Source organism: Bison bison, unplaced genomic scaffold (genome assembly GCF_000754665.1).
Source record: "Bison bison bison isolate TAMUID 2011002044 unplaced genomic scaffold, Bison_UMD1.0 scf7180017864484, whole genome shotgun sequence".
NCBI lineage: Eukaryota > Metazoa > Chordata > Mammalia > Artiodactyla > Bovidae > Bison > Bison bison.
In genome coordinates, this window is record NW_011495044.1 from 5,400,901 (window position 1) to 5,420,941 (window position 20,041).

A 20,041-nucleotide genomic window follows, 5' to 3' on the forward strand; every position below is an offset into this window, starting at 1 on the left:
AAAAAAAAAACACTTCTCTTCTTTTCACAGCCATTTGTAAGGCCTCCTCAGACAACCATTTTACCTTTTTACATTTCTTTTTCTTGGGGATGGTCTTGATCCCTGTCTCCTGTACAGTGTCACGAACCTCCATCCACAGTTCTTCAGGCACTCTATCAGATCTAATCCCTTGAATCTATTTGTCACTCTCACTGTATAATGGTAAGGGATATGATTTAGGTCACACCTGAATGGTCTAGTAGTTTTCCCTACTTTCTGCAACTTAAGTCTGAATTTGGCAATAAGGAGTTCATGATCTGAGCCACAGTCAGCTCCCAGTTGTGTTTTTGCTGACTGTATAGAGCTTCTCCATCTTTGGCTGCAAAGAACATAATCAGTCTGATTTTGGTATTGACCATCTGGTGATGTCCATGTGTAGAGTCTTCTCTTGTGTTATTAGAAGAGGGTATTTGCTATGACCAGTGGGTTCCCTTGGCAAAACTCTATTAGCCTTTGCCCTGCCTCATTCTGTACTCCAAGGCCAAATTTGCCTGTTATTCCAGGTATTTCTTGACTTCCACTTTTGCATTCCAGTCCCCTATAATGAAAAGGACATCTTTTTTGGGTGTTAGTTCTAGAAGGTCTTGTAGGTCTTCATAGAACCATTCAACTTCAGCTTCTTCAGCATTACTGGTCGGTGCATAGACTTGGATTATTGTGATATTGGATGGTTTGCCTTGGAAACAAACAGAGATCATTCTGTCGTTTTTGAGATTGCATCCAAATACTGCATTTCGGACTCATTTGTTGACTATGATAGCTACTTCATTTCTTCTAAGGGATTCTTGCCCACAGTAGTAGATATAATGGTCATCTGAGTTGAATTCACCCATTCAAGTCCATTTTAGTTCGCTGATTCCTAAATCGTCAATGTTCACTCTTGCCATCTCCTGTTTGACTACTTTCAATTTGCCTTGATTCATGGACCTGACATTCCAGGTTCCTATGCAATATTGCTCTTTATAGCATCGGACTTTGCTTCCATCACCAGTCACATCCACAACTGGGTGTTGTTTTTGCTTTGGCTCCGTCTCTTCATTCCTTCTGGTTATTTCTCCACTGATCTGCAGTAGCATATTGGGCACCTACCACCCTGGTGAGTTCATCTTTCAGTGTCCTATCTTTTTGCCTTTTCATACTGTTCAGGGGTTCTCAAGGCAAGAATACTGAAGTGATTTGCCATTCCCTTCTCCAGGGGACCACATTTTGTCAGAACTCTCCACCATGACCCGTCCATCTTGGTTGGCCCTACACGGCATTGCTCATAGTTTCATTGAGTTAGGCAAGGCTGTGGTCCATGTGATCAGAATGGTCAGTTTTCTGTGATTGTGGTTTTCATTCTGTCTGTCCTCTGATGGAGAAGGATAAGAGGCTTATGGAAGCTTCCTGATGGAAGAGACTGACTGAGGGGGAAACTGGGCCTTGTTCTGAATAGTCTTGTTCTTCTGGGTCTTGTTCCGTTCCTGAAATAAAAGCAAACCCAATTCCTAAAAACGATCAACTTGGGGCAAGAAATGGCCTCTGGCTGTGACTGCTACTGCAGGTTAAGTCGAACAGATGACTTCTAGGAGCCTTTTCCTCCTTGAACTTCTGAACACGTTGGACAAATCAGGCTTTCATTTCCTTCTACTCCAGAGGAAAATTGGTCTAGGAAAGGAGCGGAGAGTTCAGCAAGGTAGTGGTAAGTCGCTTCAGTCGTGTCCGACTCTTTGTGACCCCATGGACTGTAGCCTGCCAGGCTCCTCTGTCCATGGGGTTCTCCAGGCATGAATACTGGAGTGGGTTGCCATTTCCTTCTCTAGGGGATGTTCCCAACCCAGGGATCAAACCAGCATCTCTTACCTCTCTTGCATTAGCAGGCAGGTTTAGTAGCTAAGTAACTGGCTAAGTGATTCAGTCTCCTTACGGGTAAAAGGTGGACACTACCACCCACTTAATGGGGTTAAGAGAGGGTTCATGGGATGCTGTCTATAAAGTGCGTGGCTCCATGCCTGGCCTATAGTAAATCCCTGTTCTCCCCATTTATTATTGAAGCTCAGAGGTATGAGGCACCCCACCACCGCCTGGGCCCTGATACGCTCTTTTTCTTGATGAGGCTCTGAGGAAAATAGCTGTGTTCCAAGGTCCAAAGTTCAGGTGCTTGCTTTTCTCCACATGGCCTCTGCCTCCCCTATTGCCCCGAGTAAGTTATCTCTGAGCACAAGGATGGCCCCCTGGACCATCCTCTCATCAAACCTGAGCTCTTAGCACACGCACGGCTGCCTTCGGGGAAAGCAGGCTTCTGATGTCCTGCTGTTTTTCACGTCTTCTCCTATGGCTTTTACTAGATAACTGTTTACTGCCCACGGGTCTCCTATAGAGACAGGGGGCATGAAAGACTCCAGAGCTCATTCATTCATTCCACAAATAAGAAAAAATGCCTCATCTATATGCCAAGCACTAAGTGTCATAAAGAATAAAAAAATGTAAACCCTGAATCTGCCTGGCTAAGACCACTCTTGACCTGACCTCCCAGACTTTTAAAATTTCCAAGTGCTAAACATACACTAGTATTTAATAAACACTTGAAAGCTGGAAAGCTAATTTTGTCAGATTCTGATTTTTCAAGAACTTATCTTCTAGGAAAACCATAAATCCTAACAGGTACTGTAAAACAGGCTTGGACAAAACCAAGAGATAAGAAATTCTACTATTAGTATCTGCATATGTAACCTCAAAGAGTCAGTTATCTCTGTGTTTCAGCTTCCTCCTTGGAACAATGGGCACAAGAAAACAGACATCATAGTCTAGCCATCTGGTCTACCTACCCCACAGGTTTGAGAAGATCAACTTCATACAATATCCATTCATTTAATGAGCATTTATTGAATGCCTACTCTAATCAAGGCAAAGAAGAAAACAAGAGATGAAATCCCTCCATATTTAAGCTTGTGTCCTAGGGCAGGGATCCAGAAAACAACCAACCACATTAGACAGCAGTAGGTGTCACACAGCCCTGTGAGTCACAGCGGGCTTCTGAGAGTTACTGGCAAAACAAGAAGTGTACAGAAAAAGTATACAACAGGTATCTAGCCACAAAACTCACCTTCCCATATGCATAAGGACAGATGTTTACTGCAGCAACGAATGTCTCCTTCATACAAATACATAATTTACTGCAAATAATAATAGCTGTGTTACACAGCTGCAGGGGCCTTCACTCAAATAATAGACAATGTAAACTAGTTAAAATAAGCAAATCAGGTCCTCCTTTATCAACACGGATAGACCCCAAAAACATGGTTAAAAAAAAAAAACAGAAAACAGGATATACAGAAGATACGATGTGTCTGATATTAAAAAAAAAAAAAAAGGCATTCATCTGTCATAAAAGTACAAAAGCATATACAAGAATGATACACTTCAACTTCAGGACAGTATTTACCTGGGGGATGAAGGAACAAGAAAATTTCTGTATCTGAAATGTTCTTTTTTTAGAGAGAAAGGAAAAAAATCTGAAGCAAATATAAACTATTAATATCTGTTTAATTCTGAAGGTGACTATACACATAAAGATCTGTTATATACTTTTCTGTACTTCTCTGGGTAATTAAAATTTTCATTAATTAAAAACTCAAATTAAAAATTTTTTAAACGTCAACCATTTATTTCCCATTTAGTGTGTATCTTTTTAGTAGGTGTTAAAATGGAAATCATTAATCTCTAAAAAGTTACCAGTCCCATCAGCAGTAGCAAATTTCTACTCTGGAATCAGCCTCTCCTTCAATTGCATACTCCCTCAAAATGACAACCAGCACCTATGTATCTCCATCATTAATCTATTTCATTAACACCAATAACAGAGATTGGCTATAATGACTATTTTTTCTTGTCGTTCAGTCACGTCTGACTTTTTGCAACCCCAAGGACTGCAGTATGCCAGGCTTCCCTGTCCTTCACTATAACCGGGAGTTTGCTCAAACTCATGTTCATTGGGTCAGTGATGCCATCCAACCATCTCATTCTCTGTCATCCCCTTCTCCTCGTGCCCTTAATCTTTCCCAGCATCAGGGTCTCTTCCAATGAGTTAGCTCTTTGCATCAGGTGGCCAAAATATTGGCGCTTTAGCTTCAGTACCAGTCCTTCCAATGAATATTCAGGCTTGATTTCCTTTAAGATTGACTGATTTGCTCTCCTTGCTGTCTAAGGGACTCTCAAGAGTCTTCTCCAGCACCGCAGTTCGAAAGCATCAATTCTTCAGTGTTCAGGTTTCTTTATAGTCCAACTCTCACATCCATACCTGACTACTGGAAAAACCACAGCTTTGATTATATGGGCCTTTGTTGGCAAAGCGATGTCTCTGCTTTTCTTCCAAGGAGCAAGCGTCTTTCAATTTCATGGTTGCAGTCGTCGTCTGCAGTGATTTTGGAGCCCAAGAAAATAAAGTCTGTCACTGTTCCCATTTTTCCCCCATCTGTTTGCCCGTAAGTGATGGGATAAGATGCCATGATCTAGTTTTTTGAATGACTATTTTACTGATCCCCTAACATTTGATAGTTCTTCTCTGCGTTTCTATTTGGCTTTATATACCACGCACTCTTGATGAGAACAGCTAGCACAGAACAGTTAGCTCAACAATTAAAGACTAGAAAATCACAATGATAGATAACTAGCAAGAGACACATCACTTCCTATCTACAGCAAGACCTCTACATGGAGGTTCTATATGGTCCTTTATCAGTTAACCAAAAGCTTTGTAAGCAGGGAATCTTTCCCCACACTTCTAAACACTTAGCTAATTGATAGGCAAATGCCAAGCCTTCAAGAACAGCAAAGAAAAGTAATTAGTTGCATCTGGGAAAATACTCTGGCAGCATAACTTCTCTCCATAAGAAGACAAAATTCAGCTATGCTGAAATAGTGAACAGAGAAAAGCAGGTAGCCAGTATGCGTCAGCAGACAGACTAGGGCAAACCTGTTTATATCTTTCAGTAAAATCAGTAACAGCAGAGTACAGCAGGCTAGGTCAAAAGTCCATAAAGTTATAAGTTTCACTAATAATTATAATAGGCTACTACCAATAATTGCTGCCAGTTATTGAGTACAGACTGTGTTCCATCGTCCTTTCCCATACCTTCCTGATTCTTTAAACCTCTATCAAGTTAATTCATGGTACACTCCTTTGAATTATGCAGTCAAACTGGAGAGATTCTGTACCTAGTTTAATTTTGAATCTCCCACAGACTCTACCTAAGACCTTGCTCATAGCTGGACCTCAGTAAATGTTTATGGAATTCAGTTAAAAAATATATTTTCCTGAAAACTAAAACCACAAGGCGATACAGTTCACACTCTCTGTGATGGCTATCACCAAAAGACAGACAATGATAATGACAAGGATGTGGAGAAACAGGAGGCCACACAATTGTGCTAGTGGGAATGTAAAATGGAGCAGCCACTTTGGAAGACAGTCTGGCAGTTTCTTAAAAAGTTATACATAAACCTACCATGTGTGAGTGTGAGTGTGAAGTCACTCAATCGTGTCCGACTCTTTGTGACCCCATGGACTGTAGCCCACCAGGCTCCTCTGTCCATGGAATTTTTTAGGCAAGAGCACTGGAGTGGGTTGCCATTTCCTTCTCCAGGGGATCTTCCCAACCCAGGGATTGAACCTGGGTCTCATATAACCCAGCAATTCCACCCATAGGTATATATCCAAAAAAAGTGAAACCATACATCCACACAAATATTCGTATCAACGTTATTTATAATGGCTAAAAAGTGAAAACAACCCAAACGGCCATCAACCGCTGAACAGATAAACAAAATATATGGTAAACCCACAGAACAGAACCCTCCTCTGCAACAAAGGAACACGGTACTGACACACGCTACAGCGCGGAGGAACCCGAGAGCAGTGCGCTAAGCGAAGGAGTGGGACACAACAAAGCACATATTAGACTCTTCTATTTAAACGAAACGTCTGGAATAAGCAAGTCTATAGAAACAGAGAATAGATAGATTCATGCTGCCTGAGGCTGCAGATGGGAATGGAATAACCATAAATGGCCAGGAAGGACCTTTGTGGGATGATGAAAATGTTCTCAAATTGGATTATGGTGATGGCTGTACAACTCATAAAAATCATTGAATTATACAATGAAAATGGGTCAATTTTATGGTACGTAAATTCCACCTCAGTAAAGTTGTTTTTAAAAAAGAATCTACTTTTTAAAATAAACAACTGATAAAATAACCAAAGATGCTTTAAAACAGCTGGAAAGAGAAGAAACAGGATGGAGGGGGCAGAAACGAAACGCTGAACACACCTTGCATTCACTTTTCGAAATTTCCCATTGTAACAATGTATATGATCCATATAATGCAAAATAAAATTGAAAGGGAGAAAAGCAATCGCTAAAAACTGAAAAAATATAAAATACAAATGGACCTGTGTATCAGATTGATGGCTTAACAACACAGAGAGAGGTTATTTCAAATGGCTTTAACATAAAATTATTTCTATGTCCTTAGGGGATTTACACTAAAGAAATCACAAACTTTTCAGTAATTGTGTTGTTAATAATAACACTATCATTGCTATTTTTATTCAAATATATAAATTTATGCATACATGATTTTGTATATGCACTATAATATATACATGATTTTATATATACTTGCATCCATGTCATTTGCATGTGTGTATATGGAAAAGGGAATAAGTAATATATTGCTTTGTTTGGATCAAGATTTTTAGCATAAGAGAAAAAAGAATACAAAGTCAAAGAGGTTGAATCAAACTCTAATTCTAAATATCAATTAGAAACATTATAAATTCTTGACTTTTTCTTACAAGACAAATACAAATGTTGGCTAGTTTTGTACACAGAAAACACCCAGAAAGAGTGACCAACCCAAGAAGCACTCAGACTGTTGTCAATAAAGAATTTCAGTTCCTTGGAGAAGCTGCTAATCCCGGGCCTGAAACAGGAAATATACAAAAAGTATCTGGAACAGCTCTTCATACAAGAAATAGAGGACATTATCAAAGACTATATGGATCATGAGGAAGGACTCAGGGTCAATGTGAAAAAACTCACTGGCCAAAGGAGGAGCTGAATACTATGAAGAATGACAGCTATATTTAACTGGAGCACATTTAAGTCTGGTAGAAATCCATGAGTCACAGTGTTGCTAAGGGAAGATGAGTATCAGCAATGAAACTTTCATCCGTCTTACGGAGAATCTGAAGAGAATCAACGAATTATTTTGAAAACTGGTGAAACAGAGGGCAATATAAAAGCATTTATCTTTTTATCTTCCCTTTCCTAAAGGAACTATCTCTCAGAGTAATTGATGAGGTAAAGTTCTGCTTTAGAAAAAAATTTCAGAATTTTGAGTACCGCCATGTTGCAACTTCTAATGAAACAATGAAACAGTAGCTGTTAAACTTTTAGGTGAAGGGATAACCCGGAAAGCCTCTACAAGGAATGATCAGGCTGGTCACACCTGAACCCACTAATCAAGCTTAACATGATGAAAAGACAGGCAGCAGACATTCTGATGTGCATTCTGATGTGCAACACCACCATCCTTGCCCTGCCCCAGCACAAAAAAGGGAACCTGAGTATGATTCAGCCTCAGGTCTAGATCCAAAGCACCAGTTTACAGACAATACAGAAGGATGGAGGAGACTGTTAGAAAACATCCAGAGACGCCACCAGCATCTTTCCATAAACTGCAAAGGACAAAAGACCGATTTCTTTAACAAACAGTTAAGGGGACAAAAAGAGGAGAAGAGAAGTTTAATGCAATGTGTGGACTTTGGATTCAAACAAGCCATTTTTAAAATGAGATAATTGGGGAAATCTAAACACTGCTTAGATATTCAATGATTTTAAGAAATCACTGATTTTTACAGTGCTATAATTTTGTGCTTTGCTTAAATGAAGAACCTTTCAGAGATACATACTGAAACACTTGCAGATGAAATTATATGATGTCTGGGACTCCTTTCAAAATAACCTACTGGAGGGTCTGATGAATGGATCAGGAAACAGACAGTGTAACGCTGCCTATGAGTTAGTGACTGGTGAGCTACGTGATGAGTATATGGTAGTTCTATACGATTTTCTCTGCATTTATAAATGTTTGAAAATTTTCATAAAATTTTAAAGAGAGAGAATTCTAGAACATTTTCTTAATGGCATATTCAGTTAAGGAACGTTATCCCCATATCTTCTGTCCCAGGAAAAGTTTAACTAGCCAATTCAGTTTTCATTCCTTGGCCCCTGAATTTCCCTTCTGTTGAGTGAGTGAGTTAGTTGCAGTCAGGAGAAAGGGAGACACAGCAGACAGATTCCTCTTACCTCACAGCTACAGGATAGCATTGGTGTCTCAAAGTGAAAGGTGGTTTGTGGCATACAAACAACCAAAAAGATTCCTCTAAAACAGCCCGCTGTTCATAAGAGTGCCAAGGGGATAACGCTATGAAAACTCAACAAAGTTCTTGTTCCAACCCTGCCAGGCACACTTGCCAAATTCATGTTCCTGGTTATCCCTATATCCGAAGCATGCCTGAGGACACCCTGTGGTTCCACAAAAACACATGTTACCTCCACGCTTTCCTAAGCCTACTTATGCTGCAGATTGTCAGCAGCGGCTCCAAACCAGAGCCCCAAGAAATTATAATCCCTGAGTTCTCAGAAGTTCTCAGATTCTCAGGAATTCTGGGACACCTGCTGTTCTGCATTCACCCAGCAGGTGGCGCTGACTCCCCAACTGGGACATCACAGCCACACCGACCTTGGAGGCAGCGCCTTGAGTGAGGTATTTATAAAAGCCTTCTTTTCCCACCTGCTCAAGAAGTGATCCCTGTCATCTATTAGCCTTGCATACAGCAGTTGGGTATTCGAGAGTTGTCTGAGAAATAGTTTTTTCAAGTTGAGCTAACGTGATTCAAGATAGTCTTTTTTATAAAAATAGGGCTGTGACTTTCCAATAGTATCTAGACTTGAAGAGGATTTGCCTTAGGGAGGAGGAACAGGAAGGCTGTGTGACCATGTGAACACTACCAAGATGCCACTGTTCTTGGGTGTGATGGATGCTACAAGATTGTGTTTACAAGCACATATACCAAGGTGCTTGCTATGAACTGAATGTTTGTGTCCCCTCGAAACTCATATATTGAAGCCATAACAGCCCTGATGTGATGCTATCTGAAGGTGCGGTCTTTTAAGAGGTAATTAGGTTTAGATGAGGTCAGGAGAGTGGAGCCTCCATAATGGGATTAATGCCCTTATAAAAAGTTGAAGGGACATGAGATCTCTTTCTGTGCATGCATGCCCCAAGGAAAGGTCACCTAAGGATATAACCAGGAAGAGGGCCCTCACCAAGGAGCCAACCATGCTAGCACCCTGATCTCAGACTTCAGCCTACAGAACTATGAGAAGCGAATGCTTGCTGCAAACCACCCAGCCTGCGGTGTTTCACTACAGCAGCCCAACCTGACTAAGACAGTGCTACAATTAACCAGGCTTGTTTAAGATCATTAGAGACGAAGAAAAGGCTACATCAAAGCAGGATTATAAGGCTTCACTCCACCCTTCCCGAGCAACAAATCCAACATCTCTCCTCATCCCTCACATTCTGAGTCCCCAGAGAGCCAGTTTTGACTCAGCTGGGCAGACTGCTAATAACCAGATTGTCAGTGCCAAAGCCACAGCATAAACAGGTGAAAAATCCCCCTTCATGATGCAAATGATGAGGAAGTTCTTGGTTTACACTGCAACAGCGTTGCCTCCAGGCCAATGCTCCTCTTCCTTTAGAGCTCCTGCTCTGCCCCACTCCCTCATTCACTGACAAATACAGAGGAAGGCTCAGTGTGCCCGTGGAAAGCAGAGCAATCTCTAGCTCTGTCCAGGCCATGTCCAAACTGAGCACCAGGACCCCAGACCACAGACCCTACCTGGAAGTGCAAGATAATGGTCCAGATCAGGCCGAGGGTCAGCTTGGGGTTGCCATCTGTGATGTCGTCGTTGCGAATATTCACTAGTTTCACCTGAAAAAGAAACGAAAGCTGGTCTGAGAGCTCTGCAACTTTGTTTTGATTTCATTTTTTATAGATTTTCATTATTCATACGCAGTTAATTTTTTTTTTTTTTTTTGGTGTACAGCTTGAGTTTTCACTATGTATAGATTTGTGTTAACAACCACTATAATCAGGGTAACAAAACAGGAGCATCAACCCCAAAAGGTGGGACTTTGTGCAGTTAAATCCTGCCTTCACCCCTAAATCCTGGCAACCACTGATCTGTTCCCAGCGTTGCTTTACCCAGAATGTCATATAAATGGTGTCCCAGAGTATGTAATCTTCAGATCCTGGCTTTTTTGCACTCAGCACAATGGCCGTGAGACTCCCATCCACGTTGCTGCCTGGAGCAATAGCCTGCCCCTTTCCACTGTGGAGGAGTATTCCTGTATACCTGTATACCTTATACCTGTATTCTACACACAATAGTTATCCACTCCTCTACTGAAGGAATCTGGGTTGTTTCCATGTTGGGGCAGTTATGAATAAAGCTCTTATATTCATGTACAGTTTTTTTGTGTGAGCACATGTTTTCATTTCTCTAGGGTAAATTCCTAGGAGTGGGACTGCTGGGTCATATGGTATACGTTTAGCTTTGTAAGAAACTGCCAACAATTTTCCAGCATGATTGTACCATTTTGCAATCCCACCAGCAAAGCAATTTCGCAAGCACTTGCTATTGTGAGCTGCTTTTTAATTAAGTCTTCCCAGTCCTTTTTCTTCTCTCTTTCTTATTTTTTCAAGGTTGTGAGAGAGAGAGAGAGATCTGCCTCCTGTCCCTCACCGGTCTCTGGCCTGTCCCACCTATTCCCCTCCTCCCACAGCACCTGCCTTACTCCTAAAATCTCATTCCAGCAACACGATGTACACAGACACACAGGTCCTTCCCCCACCAGGGTGACCAACCATCCCTGTGTGCTGGAGACTGAGGGATTTCCTGGGACAGGGGCCTTTCAGAGTGTCCTAGGAAAAGCAGCCTATTTCCACCTCCACCCTGTGAGTCTCTGTCATACCCTCACGGAGCTCCTGACAACCGTGACAACTGCCCTGAAGCTGCCCTTCCTTTGTCTCTTCATCTGAACCGAAACCTTCATGTACTCAAGACCTCAAGCAGCATCCTCACTTCTCCTTACACTATGGTGACTGGTGCTGTAGACTGAATGCGGTGTCCCTCCAAAATTCATAGGTTAAATCCTAACACCCAATCCGAAGGCATCTGGAGGTGGGACCTTTTGGGGGTGACGGAGGAGCCTGGTAGGCTGCAGTCCATGGGGTCACGAAGAGTTGGGCACGACTGAGCGACTTCACTTTGACTTTTCACTTTCATGCATTGGAGAAGGAAATGGCAACCCACTCCAGTGTTCTTGCCTGGAGAATCCCAGGGACGGGGGAGCCTGGTGGGCTGCTGTCTATGGGGTCGCACAGAGTCGGACACGACTGAAGCGACCTAGCAGCAGCAGCAGGTCTTAAGGGAATGGGATTAGTATCTTTATAAAAGAGACCCAGAAAACTCCCTTGACCTTCCCATCACATGAGGACACTGCTAAAAGCAGTCTCGGAACCAGGACCTCACCAGACACCAAATCTGCCTCCCTCTTGGACTTCTGTAGAACTATGAGAAATGAATTTCTACTGTTTATAAGCCATCCGGGCCACGATATTTTGATACAGCAGCCTGAATGACCAAGACACTGGGCAAGTTCTTCCCCTTTCCTGTATCTCTGTCTCCTCTTCTGTACACTGGGAGCAGGAGGCTCTGCTTCCTGCCTCAGTGCAGGTCTTCTCATCACTCACGGCCCACAGCTGGCAGGCTGGCAGCATCAGCCAAGTCCAGTTCCCCCGCCCCACCTCCAGCAGCTTTCCCCGTGGATTCTGAATACCTCCTTAGCCAAGCCACCTTCCAGTGTCTGCCAATCCATTCCTTGGAGACCTCACACCTAACTCCTACCCTCCCTACCTCATCTTCTGCCATCTTTGTTGGCAATTTTGGCATCACCTCGATGACCCAGGTGCCGTCCCATCTGTATAACTCGTCTGCCTTCCCACTTCAGATGACTTTCATTTTGCTCTGCTTTGGACACTTGCACAGCGACAACCTCACCATCACCGAGAACTGCTCCAGGGTTCCTTCTGCCCTTCTCTGTGTCCAAGGTTCATGGCTCACACTTTTATTATATCCTAGTAACCAATCTACTCTCCATCCTTATTGAGGCTTCTAGCTAATCAATCCTTTTCAGTTTACCTTGACCATTAAGGCCCTCTCTGGTTTTCTCTAACTCTACACACAGACATTCCAAGGATGCTTTCTCTAGTCCCCTGAACACTTCAACCTCTAACTCTCCTACCACTGATTTCAACAAATATTTATTAAGTGTCAATTATGGACCATTCATTACGACAGGTGATGAAGATAAAAGGTTAAGTAAGATCACATTCTCTGTCCCCACGGGCCTACAAAGCATTACAGCAAACAAAGAAATAATAATAAAGTCATAAGTGTTATGTTAGAAGCAAACGGCTATGGGAGTGCATAGAAAGAGAATTTCCCAAGTTAATGAGAATTACCGCTAAGAGTGGCAAACATGAACTAACTCCGAAAATACGCACACCACGTCATGTCGCCGTGAGCAGAGCTGGTGCCTGGCAACTGTGGCTATACCAGATCTTTCCAAACAGCTCCCTAGGCAGATGAACTCTGACTCCCTCATCCATCCACTTTCCTCCCCTCCACAAACCTTCTCTGTATTTTTATCCCTCCTTCCTTCCTCCTCACTGTACCTCAGAAGAGGCATTTTTCCTTTCCTTTTCAAAGAAGTTACATCAGCTGTGCTCTGGATCTCATCTCTCAATCGCTGGACTTGGTTCCATCAATTAGGGAGTCAAGGAAAGAAGGACGCTGTGTACAGAGCAGCATGAAAGGAGCATTTAAAGTGCCCAGGAGGCCTGGGTGGGAGTCCCAGGTGCTCTCTCACGTCTGTGACTAGGGCAGGTCATTTCTCAGTTTCCGTTCGTAGGAAATGAAAAGGCTGGACTAGCGATCTCCAAGGCGCCTTCCAGGGCTACCCTGCTCTGAGCCATACTCCTCACTCTCATTCTGTTCTGTTCTCTTCACTAGCTTCTCCTATGTCTAAAAGTGTGCTTCTGTCTTCCTTCCTTCTTATCTAGGGTGGGAACAGATTCTTTACTAAACACTGCTCTGCTCTGTTGAGCCTGGTCTCTGAGGTCACCAATGCTGCACAGCTGAGAGCTTCCCCTCCAGCCCCACGCACCATTCAACCAGCCTGACATCCCCTCATCCAGTTCTCATGATGATGAAGCACTCTGGTGTCCCCTCTCCTAGATGATGTACCTTTACCCATCTTCTTTGCCGGTTTATTTCTCATCTTCCGTTTGGCCTCCACCTGAGTGGAGGTGAGTCAATCTTTTGCATCTTGCTCTTCTTTAAGACTTTCCCTCTAAGACAGGCCACACAGTCTTTGTAAGATTTGTTCAGACACAATACAGCTGCTCACTAGCAAGCAAGACTCAGAACTGTATCAGTTGGATTTACTGAAGACTTATCAGGGGCAATGAGAACGTCCCTGAACAGGGACCCGACGCCAACTTTCCCTGGCAGAGTGGGGGACACACGGGACGCTCTTACCTGTCGCTGCTTTAGGAAGTCCAGGGCAATCTGCACGTTCTGCAGCCTGTGAAAACGCATCCTGCCCTTCTCCCGGGGCTGCAAACAAACAAACAAAAGGGATGTTTGTTTCAGCGACACCAATTTACCCAGGCAGATCCCTTTCTGCTTTCATTTCAAGAACTAAAAGACCACAAAGAGTTCCCACGACTGAAGCCAGGCGTGGGAGCGTCACACAAAACACCCCTCCAGGCAGGACCTGTGTGAGTTTTCACCATGCTCGCTGAGGCCCCCAAACGCCTCGTTTACCACTCAGATCCCCGTGAACACACGGCACGTTTGAATGCAAATGCTGAAGCAGTGCCGCAGCTTCTCTACAGGTTCCTCTGCAGCCATATGTGGCAGAACTCGATTCTGGATGTGAGGTTAATGCAAACAAAGATTTGGCTCTGTGGCTCCCAGAACCACAGTTAAATGTTACTGTAAGCAAAGGGTAAAAGGCCTAATTACAGGTTGCTCAGTAATGGACAGTGCCAACCATATTACAACCTGGCAAAAGAAACTACAGGTAGTCAATTTTACACTAGGGAATGAGAAGTTACACATGCTCAGTAAGTGAAAAAATCTAAAATGGAAGGCAGGAGTCAAGAAGCAACCTATTTCCTAGGAAGACAAAGTAGGAAAGCCACCTTTTACTCCAGTTTGAAATACCCAGAGCAAACAAGACCTCCACGGTGTAGGGTTCTTCAACACAGAACTCCAAAGAAAGGTATTTCCTGCCAGCCGCTCAATCCTGGATGTCACACGAGCCACAGTGGAGAGCCCACCTCCACCCAGCGCCTCTGGTGTCGCTCCACCCAGGTGGGTGTCGCCAGCGCCCACCTCCCGGATCCAAGGCTCAAGTCCTATCTATCCAAAAGTGCGTGGAAGCTGTTTCTCCAGTGAGCACAGGCAGGGATGGCTATCTACGTCTGGAGTGTCTTCTCCTGCTTACTTTCCAATGGTTCCCGCCTCCAGTACAATTGGGACTAAGACATCACTCTCACTAGATCATACCCAATTCATTTATAAATATCAAAATGTTACTAACTAAAGGCCAATAAAATACAAGGTAGCTCTGTTGTGGGCACCTGCACAGAGGAAACACTGCCCCAGGTTGATGGGCAAAAAGTAACTCGACACGTGGAGGGACGGGGTGGAAGCATCTCTGAGGGGGTCCCTCAATCCTTCTAAGCAAAACTTCCAAACCAGGGTAATTGACAGAGAAGGTGAGGCCTCTCTGTGCAATAGGATAACTTTGTAAGTTAGAGTGTTAGGAAAAACCTTCTTAGTAAGAATCTCTTCTCAGTCATTCCAGCTGAACTAATTGTGAATATGGCTTAGAAGATGACAGAGCCTGTGAAACCGAAGATGCTAAGGCAATTGGAGGGGAGATCAATGAGATGAAAAGATGACTTTAAGAGGACAGGGAATGGGGACACTGCCTGATCTCTATTTCCGGAGAAAAATCACAGGCTGTAATTAGGGTCTGCAAGCAGAAAATGGCCCTCCTACACACTCTAATCTTTACGCCTAAGTACTCCCCACCAAAAATACCCTTGAGAACATGCAAGTTAAATCCCTGTCCTCTATAGCAACTAGAGATGTTATTGACGAAGGCAGAGTATCCCCATGCAGTGAGTGGTTTGCAAACAACAGGCTCTTTTGAAAACAAATGACACGGTGTGTGCTGAGAACCTGGAAGCCAGAGAGGTGGCGAGCAAGTCTCCGTTAGTCTGGAGTGTGGAGTCAGAAGGAGCAACTGACATGCTGTCAACTAAGCTTTCCACAGTTCTGCAATCTAGACTCAGACAACACAGCAAGGCCACCAGAAAGGCATGGGTCTCCAGTTACAACCGGACTTGACGCTGCCAAACATCATTATTCTTTTTGTGCCAGCTACTCGCAGATAAGCAAAACAATTCCCACCCTGGGATCATCTAACAGTGGCACGAGGCACAATTAGTTTTAACCACTTTCTTTGGGACCCAAATTCCCAGGTGGACAGGGAAGAAGGCAATTGGTAAGTGAGCTACTTGGGGACCTAGAGAACCCCAAACCCTCTGATGGCCCTGCAGCGCCGTCTGGGATGCTGGTGTCCCCAGGAGGACCTACGACATCATCATCATCTTCCTCCTCCTGCTCCTCGCTGTTTGCACGGCGCCAGGAGGGCATGCTCACCAGGCGGAGGGTCTTCAGCCCTGCCGGCTCCTTTGGCCACCAACCAAGGCAGAGACGTGACAGAGTTAGCAGGAAATTCACAACATATAAATGAAAAGGAACGCAGGAAAAAAAAAAAAGATGAAAATAAATATGAAAATACCCTCCCACCTCCACAAAGATGCAAAACAAAATTAAGACCAGAACAGATGGTTATACTGAACACTTCTTATGTTGAAACACAGCTTTAACTCTCCACAGGCCATCCATTCTCCCTACTTTTGTGAATCAAGTAAGGGAGAATGCATGATGAGAATATGCATATGAAAGAGATATTTGGGTGGTTTCTGGTGAAAAGATGATTATTTTACAACTATCTCCATAAACACCTGTAGGTCTTCAAAGGCTAGGGAAAGAAATCAGATAGGAGTGGCTTTAACCTGTTTTGTAAGCAACATCACTGAAAAGGATCACTTTTCAATATAAAATCACTACAAGTTCATCAAATATACCAGCCAAATTGCCCAAAATATAATTTCGTGAGCACTTTTAAGTCCAACACAGTGAAAGTAAAATTCTGATTACTTAGGAGATTTATAAATGAGGGCCAGAGAAGAACCAGAATTCATATGTACTGGCTATGTCAACAAAAGCATCTGTCAATTTTAGGCCATTAAAAATTATTATTTAAAAAAAAAAAAGAAAAGAAACCAAAACAAAGGACCCCAGGAAAGCCAAGCTCAATCCTGGAAGAAGCTGACTATTACTTAGGGAGAGAAATCTAACGTGTCAAATCCTGCTCTAGAATTCACCAAAGACAGAGAGCGTGCCGGCTCCCTCCATAGATTGCTTGAGCCGTGCTCCTCTCCAGGGCGCACCTCTCACAGGTGTCTCCACACTCAGCCCTGGCCTTTTCTAAACGAAAAAGCATGCTGTCTATAACACTCTAGACAGAGCAGGAGCTGCACAGAATCACAGGCTCAAGTTAGGCTCCCACATGTGAAACAACGAGCCCATGGTGAGGCCACGCTGATCCCTTCAACAAAGTGAGGACAAGAGCTGATAAGCCAAGAGGTTTGGACAGGCTTTGTCCTCAGACAGGTAACTGTTTCCATAAGCCACATTTAATACATATGGGGAGGATGCAGGCGTATCTAATTATCCAAGGAGCCCAGATGTACAGCATCTGGGGCTATGCTCAGACATCAACTTCAGCTCTTCTTCAAACCTGTGACAGACAATGAATTCCAGAAGGGAGGAAGTTAGGCCGTTTGGGAAACAATGACTCTAAACACCTGGGCTTTTACATGTAAATCTCAGCTCTTTGTTGAATATAGAAAATAAAGTAATTCACAGTAGAAGGAAAAATAGGAGGAATCTGTGTAGACTAGAAATAACACTGTAGGAAGAAAAACACGCCTTATTAAAAAATCTTAAAGCGAGAATCTACTATTCCTGAAATACTAGCATGTATAAATAGATAAAGAACAAGGAGAAATCATGCAAATATAAAAGTAATAGAACCAATACCGGATTCCATCAAGAAAGTAGAATTTTTTTAAAAGAAATAAGAATATATGACAAATCAGGTTAAATTAAAATGAACTTATATCATTTGTGGCATCTGGTCCCATCACTACATGGGAAATAGATGGGGAAACAGAGGAAACAGTGTCAGACTTTATTTTCTGGGCTCCAAAATCACTGCAGATGGTGAATGCAGCCATAAAATTAAAAGACATTTACTCCTTGGAAGGAAAGTTATAACCAACCTAGATAGCATATTCAAAAGCAGAGACATTACTTTGCCAACAAAGGTCCGTCTAGCCAAGGCTATGATTTTTCCAGTGATCATGTATGGATGTGAGAGTTGGACTATGAAGAAAGCTGAGAGCCGAAGAATTGATGCTTTTGAACTGTGGTGTTGGAGAATACTCTTGAGAGTCCCTTGGACTGCAAGGAGATCCAACCAGTCCATTCTAAAGGAGATCCGCCCTAGGTGTTCTTTGGAAGGAATGATGCTAAAGCTGATACTCCAGTACTTTGGCTACCTCATGCAAAGAGTTGATTCAATGGAAAAGACTCTGATGCTGGGAGGGATTGGGGGCAGGAGGAAAAGGGGATGACAGAGGATGAGATGGCTGGATGGCATCACTGACTCGATGGACATGAGTCTGAGTGAACTCCGGGAGATGGTGATGGACAGGGAGGCCTGGTGTGCTGCGATTCATGGGGTCGCAAAGAGTTGGACACAACTGAGCGACTGAACTGAACTGAATTGGTATCATTTGTAAAGCATTAAGTCTGAGTTAGAAATAAAGTCCAGCAATCACCTCTTCTACTTTTTCCTCCCATGTAACAGAAGTGACAGCCACCTCCCCAGCACTCAACACGATGGACCTATATCATTAATAGGGCCACACCTGGGAAGTCACCCATTAGGAGGAGAGAGAAGCTCACCAGTTTGATGCCTGAGAGGACCTCCAGCAGAGAGATCAGGTTATGGCCATCCCGCAGGTCTTCATAAAGGTCATTTATGTGCTTGCGGACCTGCGTGTGAGAGCAAAACAAGACTGATTTTTATTTGATCTTGAATTATTTTATTATCCACACAAGTGCTTATGGCTCTTTGTAAACACAAATTAAATAATTTGAAACCGAAAACAATAAACAATTCAGGAATATTCAGGTTGGAATACAATACATATGAGATGGTAACACTTAACAGAGGCTTGTATGTGTTTTTTCAAATTGACGCCAGATCTATTACATACTCCAGTCAACCCTGAACAATATTCCATAAAGTTTGGCCAAGTCTTGATCATCCCGAAACATCTCAGGAATTATTATGGACAAAAATATGATACAACAGCCAGCGATGGACACATGAGACCTGTCAGAGTCAGTAAAGCCCTCCAGAGTGCTACAAAGGAAATCAAAATGCTAGACACTCAGCGTTCCATGGAGTGTAGCTTTAATTTAACCCCTTTTTTACCCAATACTTATAAATAAATAAATAGTGAATTTGAGAATTCTTTTCCTTTGGGGAAAAATAATTCTAATTTTGGAACTGAAACTATGAAAAAACAAATATCACTTTAGACAAATGCGTGGGTAATGTCAAACACTAAATGCTTTAGATGTTATCTCACCTACCTCTAACATCTATAAGGTGGGCATTATTATATTACACATTATTACTATTATTATTATATTATGCCTATTTTACATATGAGGAAACGAGGCACAAAGAGGTTAAGTAACTTGCCTATGGTCAAAACTAAGTGGAAAAACCGGCCTCAGTTTCATCTTTCTGATTTTAGCCTTTGCCATTACACAAGGCTTTGTAATCAGCCATAATCTCATTCTATTTATTTAATCCAAACAACTGCCCTGCGAAGTCCTATTTCATAAGAGAAACTGAGGAAGCTAAGGCTCTGAGAAGTTACGGTCACACAACTTTAGGACGTGGCTAATATGACTGATTTGTTCCAAGTCTAGTGACACCTTCACTGAGTGTTGCATAAACAGAATCAGAAGACTAGTGGAAATTATAAGAAGGAAGACCCTTTACAATATACATAACTTTCTAGGCAACAAGAGAAAGGGTTACTCTAGAAGTAGTGGATTTCTAGTCACTGGAGTTTTTCAAGCAAGGGCTGGGATACTGGGATTTCTACATTCACATGGAAGCCTGAACTGTAAGTCCTTTCCAACTGTAATATTCTAGCATTCAAAACTGAGAATCTGAAAAGACAAAGACTGGAAACATCTTGGTGGACTTCCTAGAAGAGAAAGGACCTGAAGGATTCGAAAATGTTTGATAGAGAAAGAGGATGGGAAAATCACAAAAAGACTCCTAAGTAGGACGGTGGAAATATGAAGGATACACATGTTTGTACCTGTACATGAAGGACTAATAAGCTGACAGACAGATAACCCAATCGGAGAAAATAGTTCATCATGAGTTGAATAATAGCTTTCAAATCTTTAAAGAATATTTCTTTAACTTTTTTTGTGATATTGACAATGACATGACACACTTTTTAGTTTAATCTTCAATATTAACATTTTCTCCCTCACTTTCTTAAGTTTAGACAATAAATGAA

General features: G+C 42.7%; 1 protein-coding gene across 13 annotated transcripts in view; it reads right to left on the reverse strand.

The window, feature by feature from the left end:
- The window catches only part of MACF1 (microtubule-actin crosslinking factor 1), a 342,575-nt gene that overhangs the window by 186,446 nt on the left and 136,088 nt on the right, over positions 1 to 20,041 (reverse strand). For 12 of the 13 annotated variants that reach the window (XM_010862750.1, XM_010862748.1, XM_010862749.1 and 9 more), the window contains exons 3-5: positions 18,393 to 18,482; positions 13,755 to 13,832; positions 9,989 to 10,081 (exon numbers count right to left, since the gene is read on the reverse strand). In XM_010862750.1, coding sequence (XP_010861052.1) covers positions 9,989 to 10,081; positions 13,755 to 13,832; positions 18,393 to 18,482 — 261 coding nt within the window. Of the gene's footprint in view, positions 1 to 9,988; positions 10,082 to 13,754; positions 13,833 to 15,887; positions 17,464 to 18,392; positions 18,483 to 20,041 lie in introns of those variants that run through there. The other variant, XM_010862757.1, reaches the window with a different exon arrangement.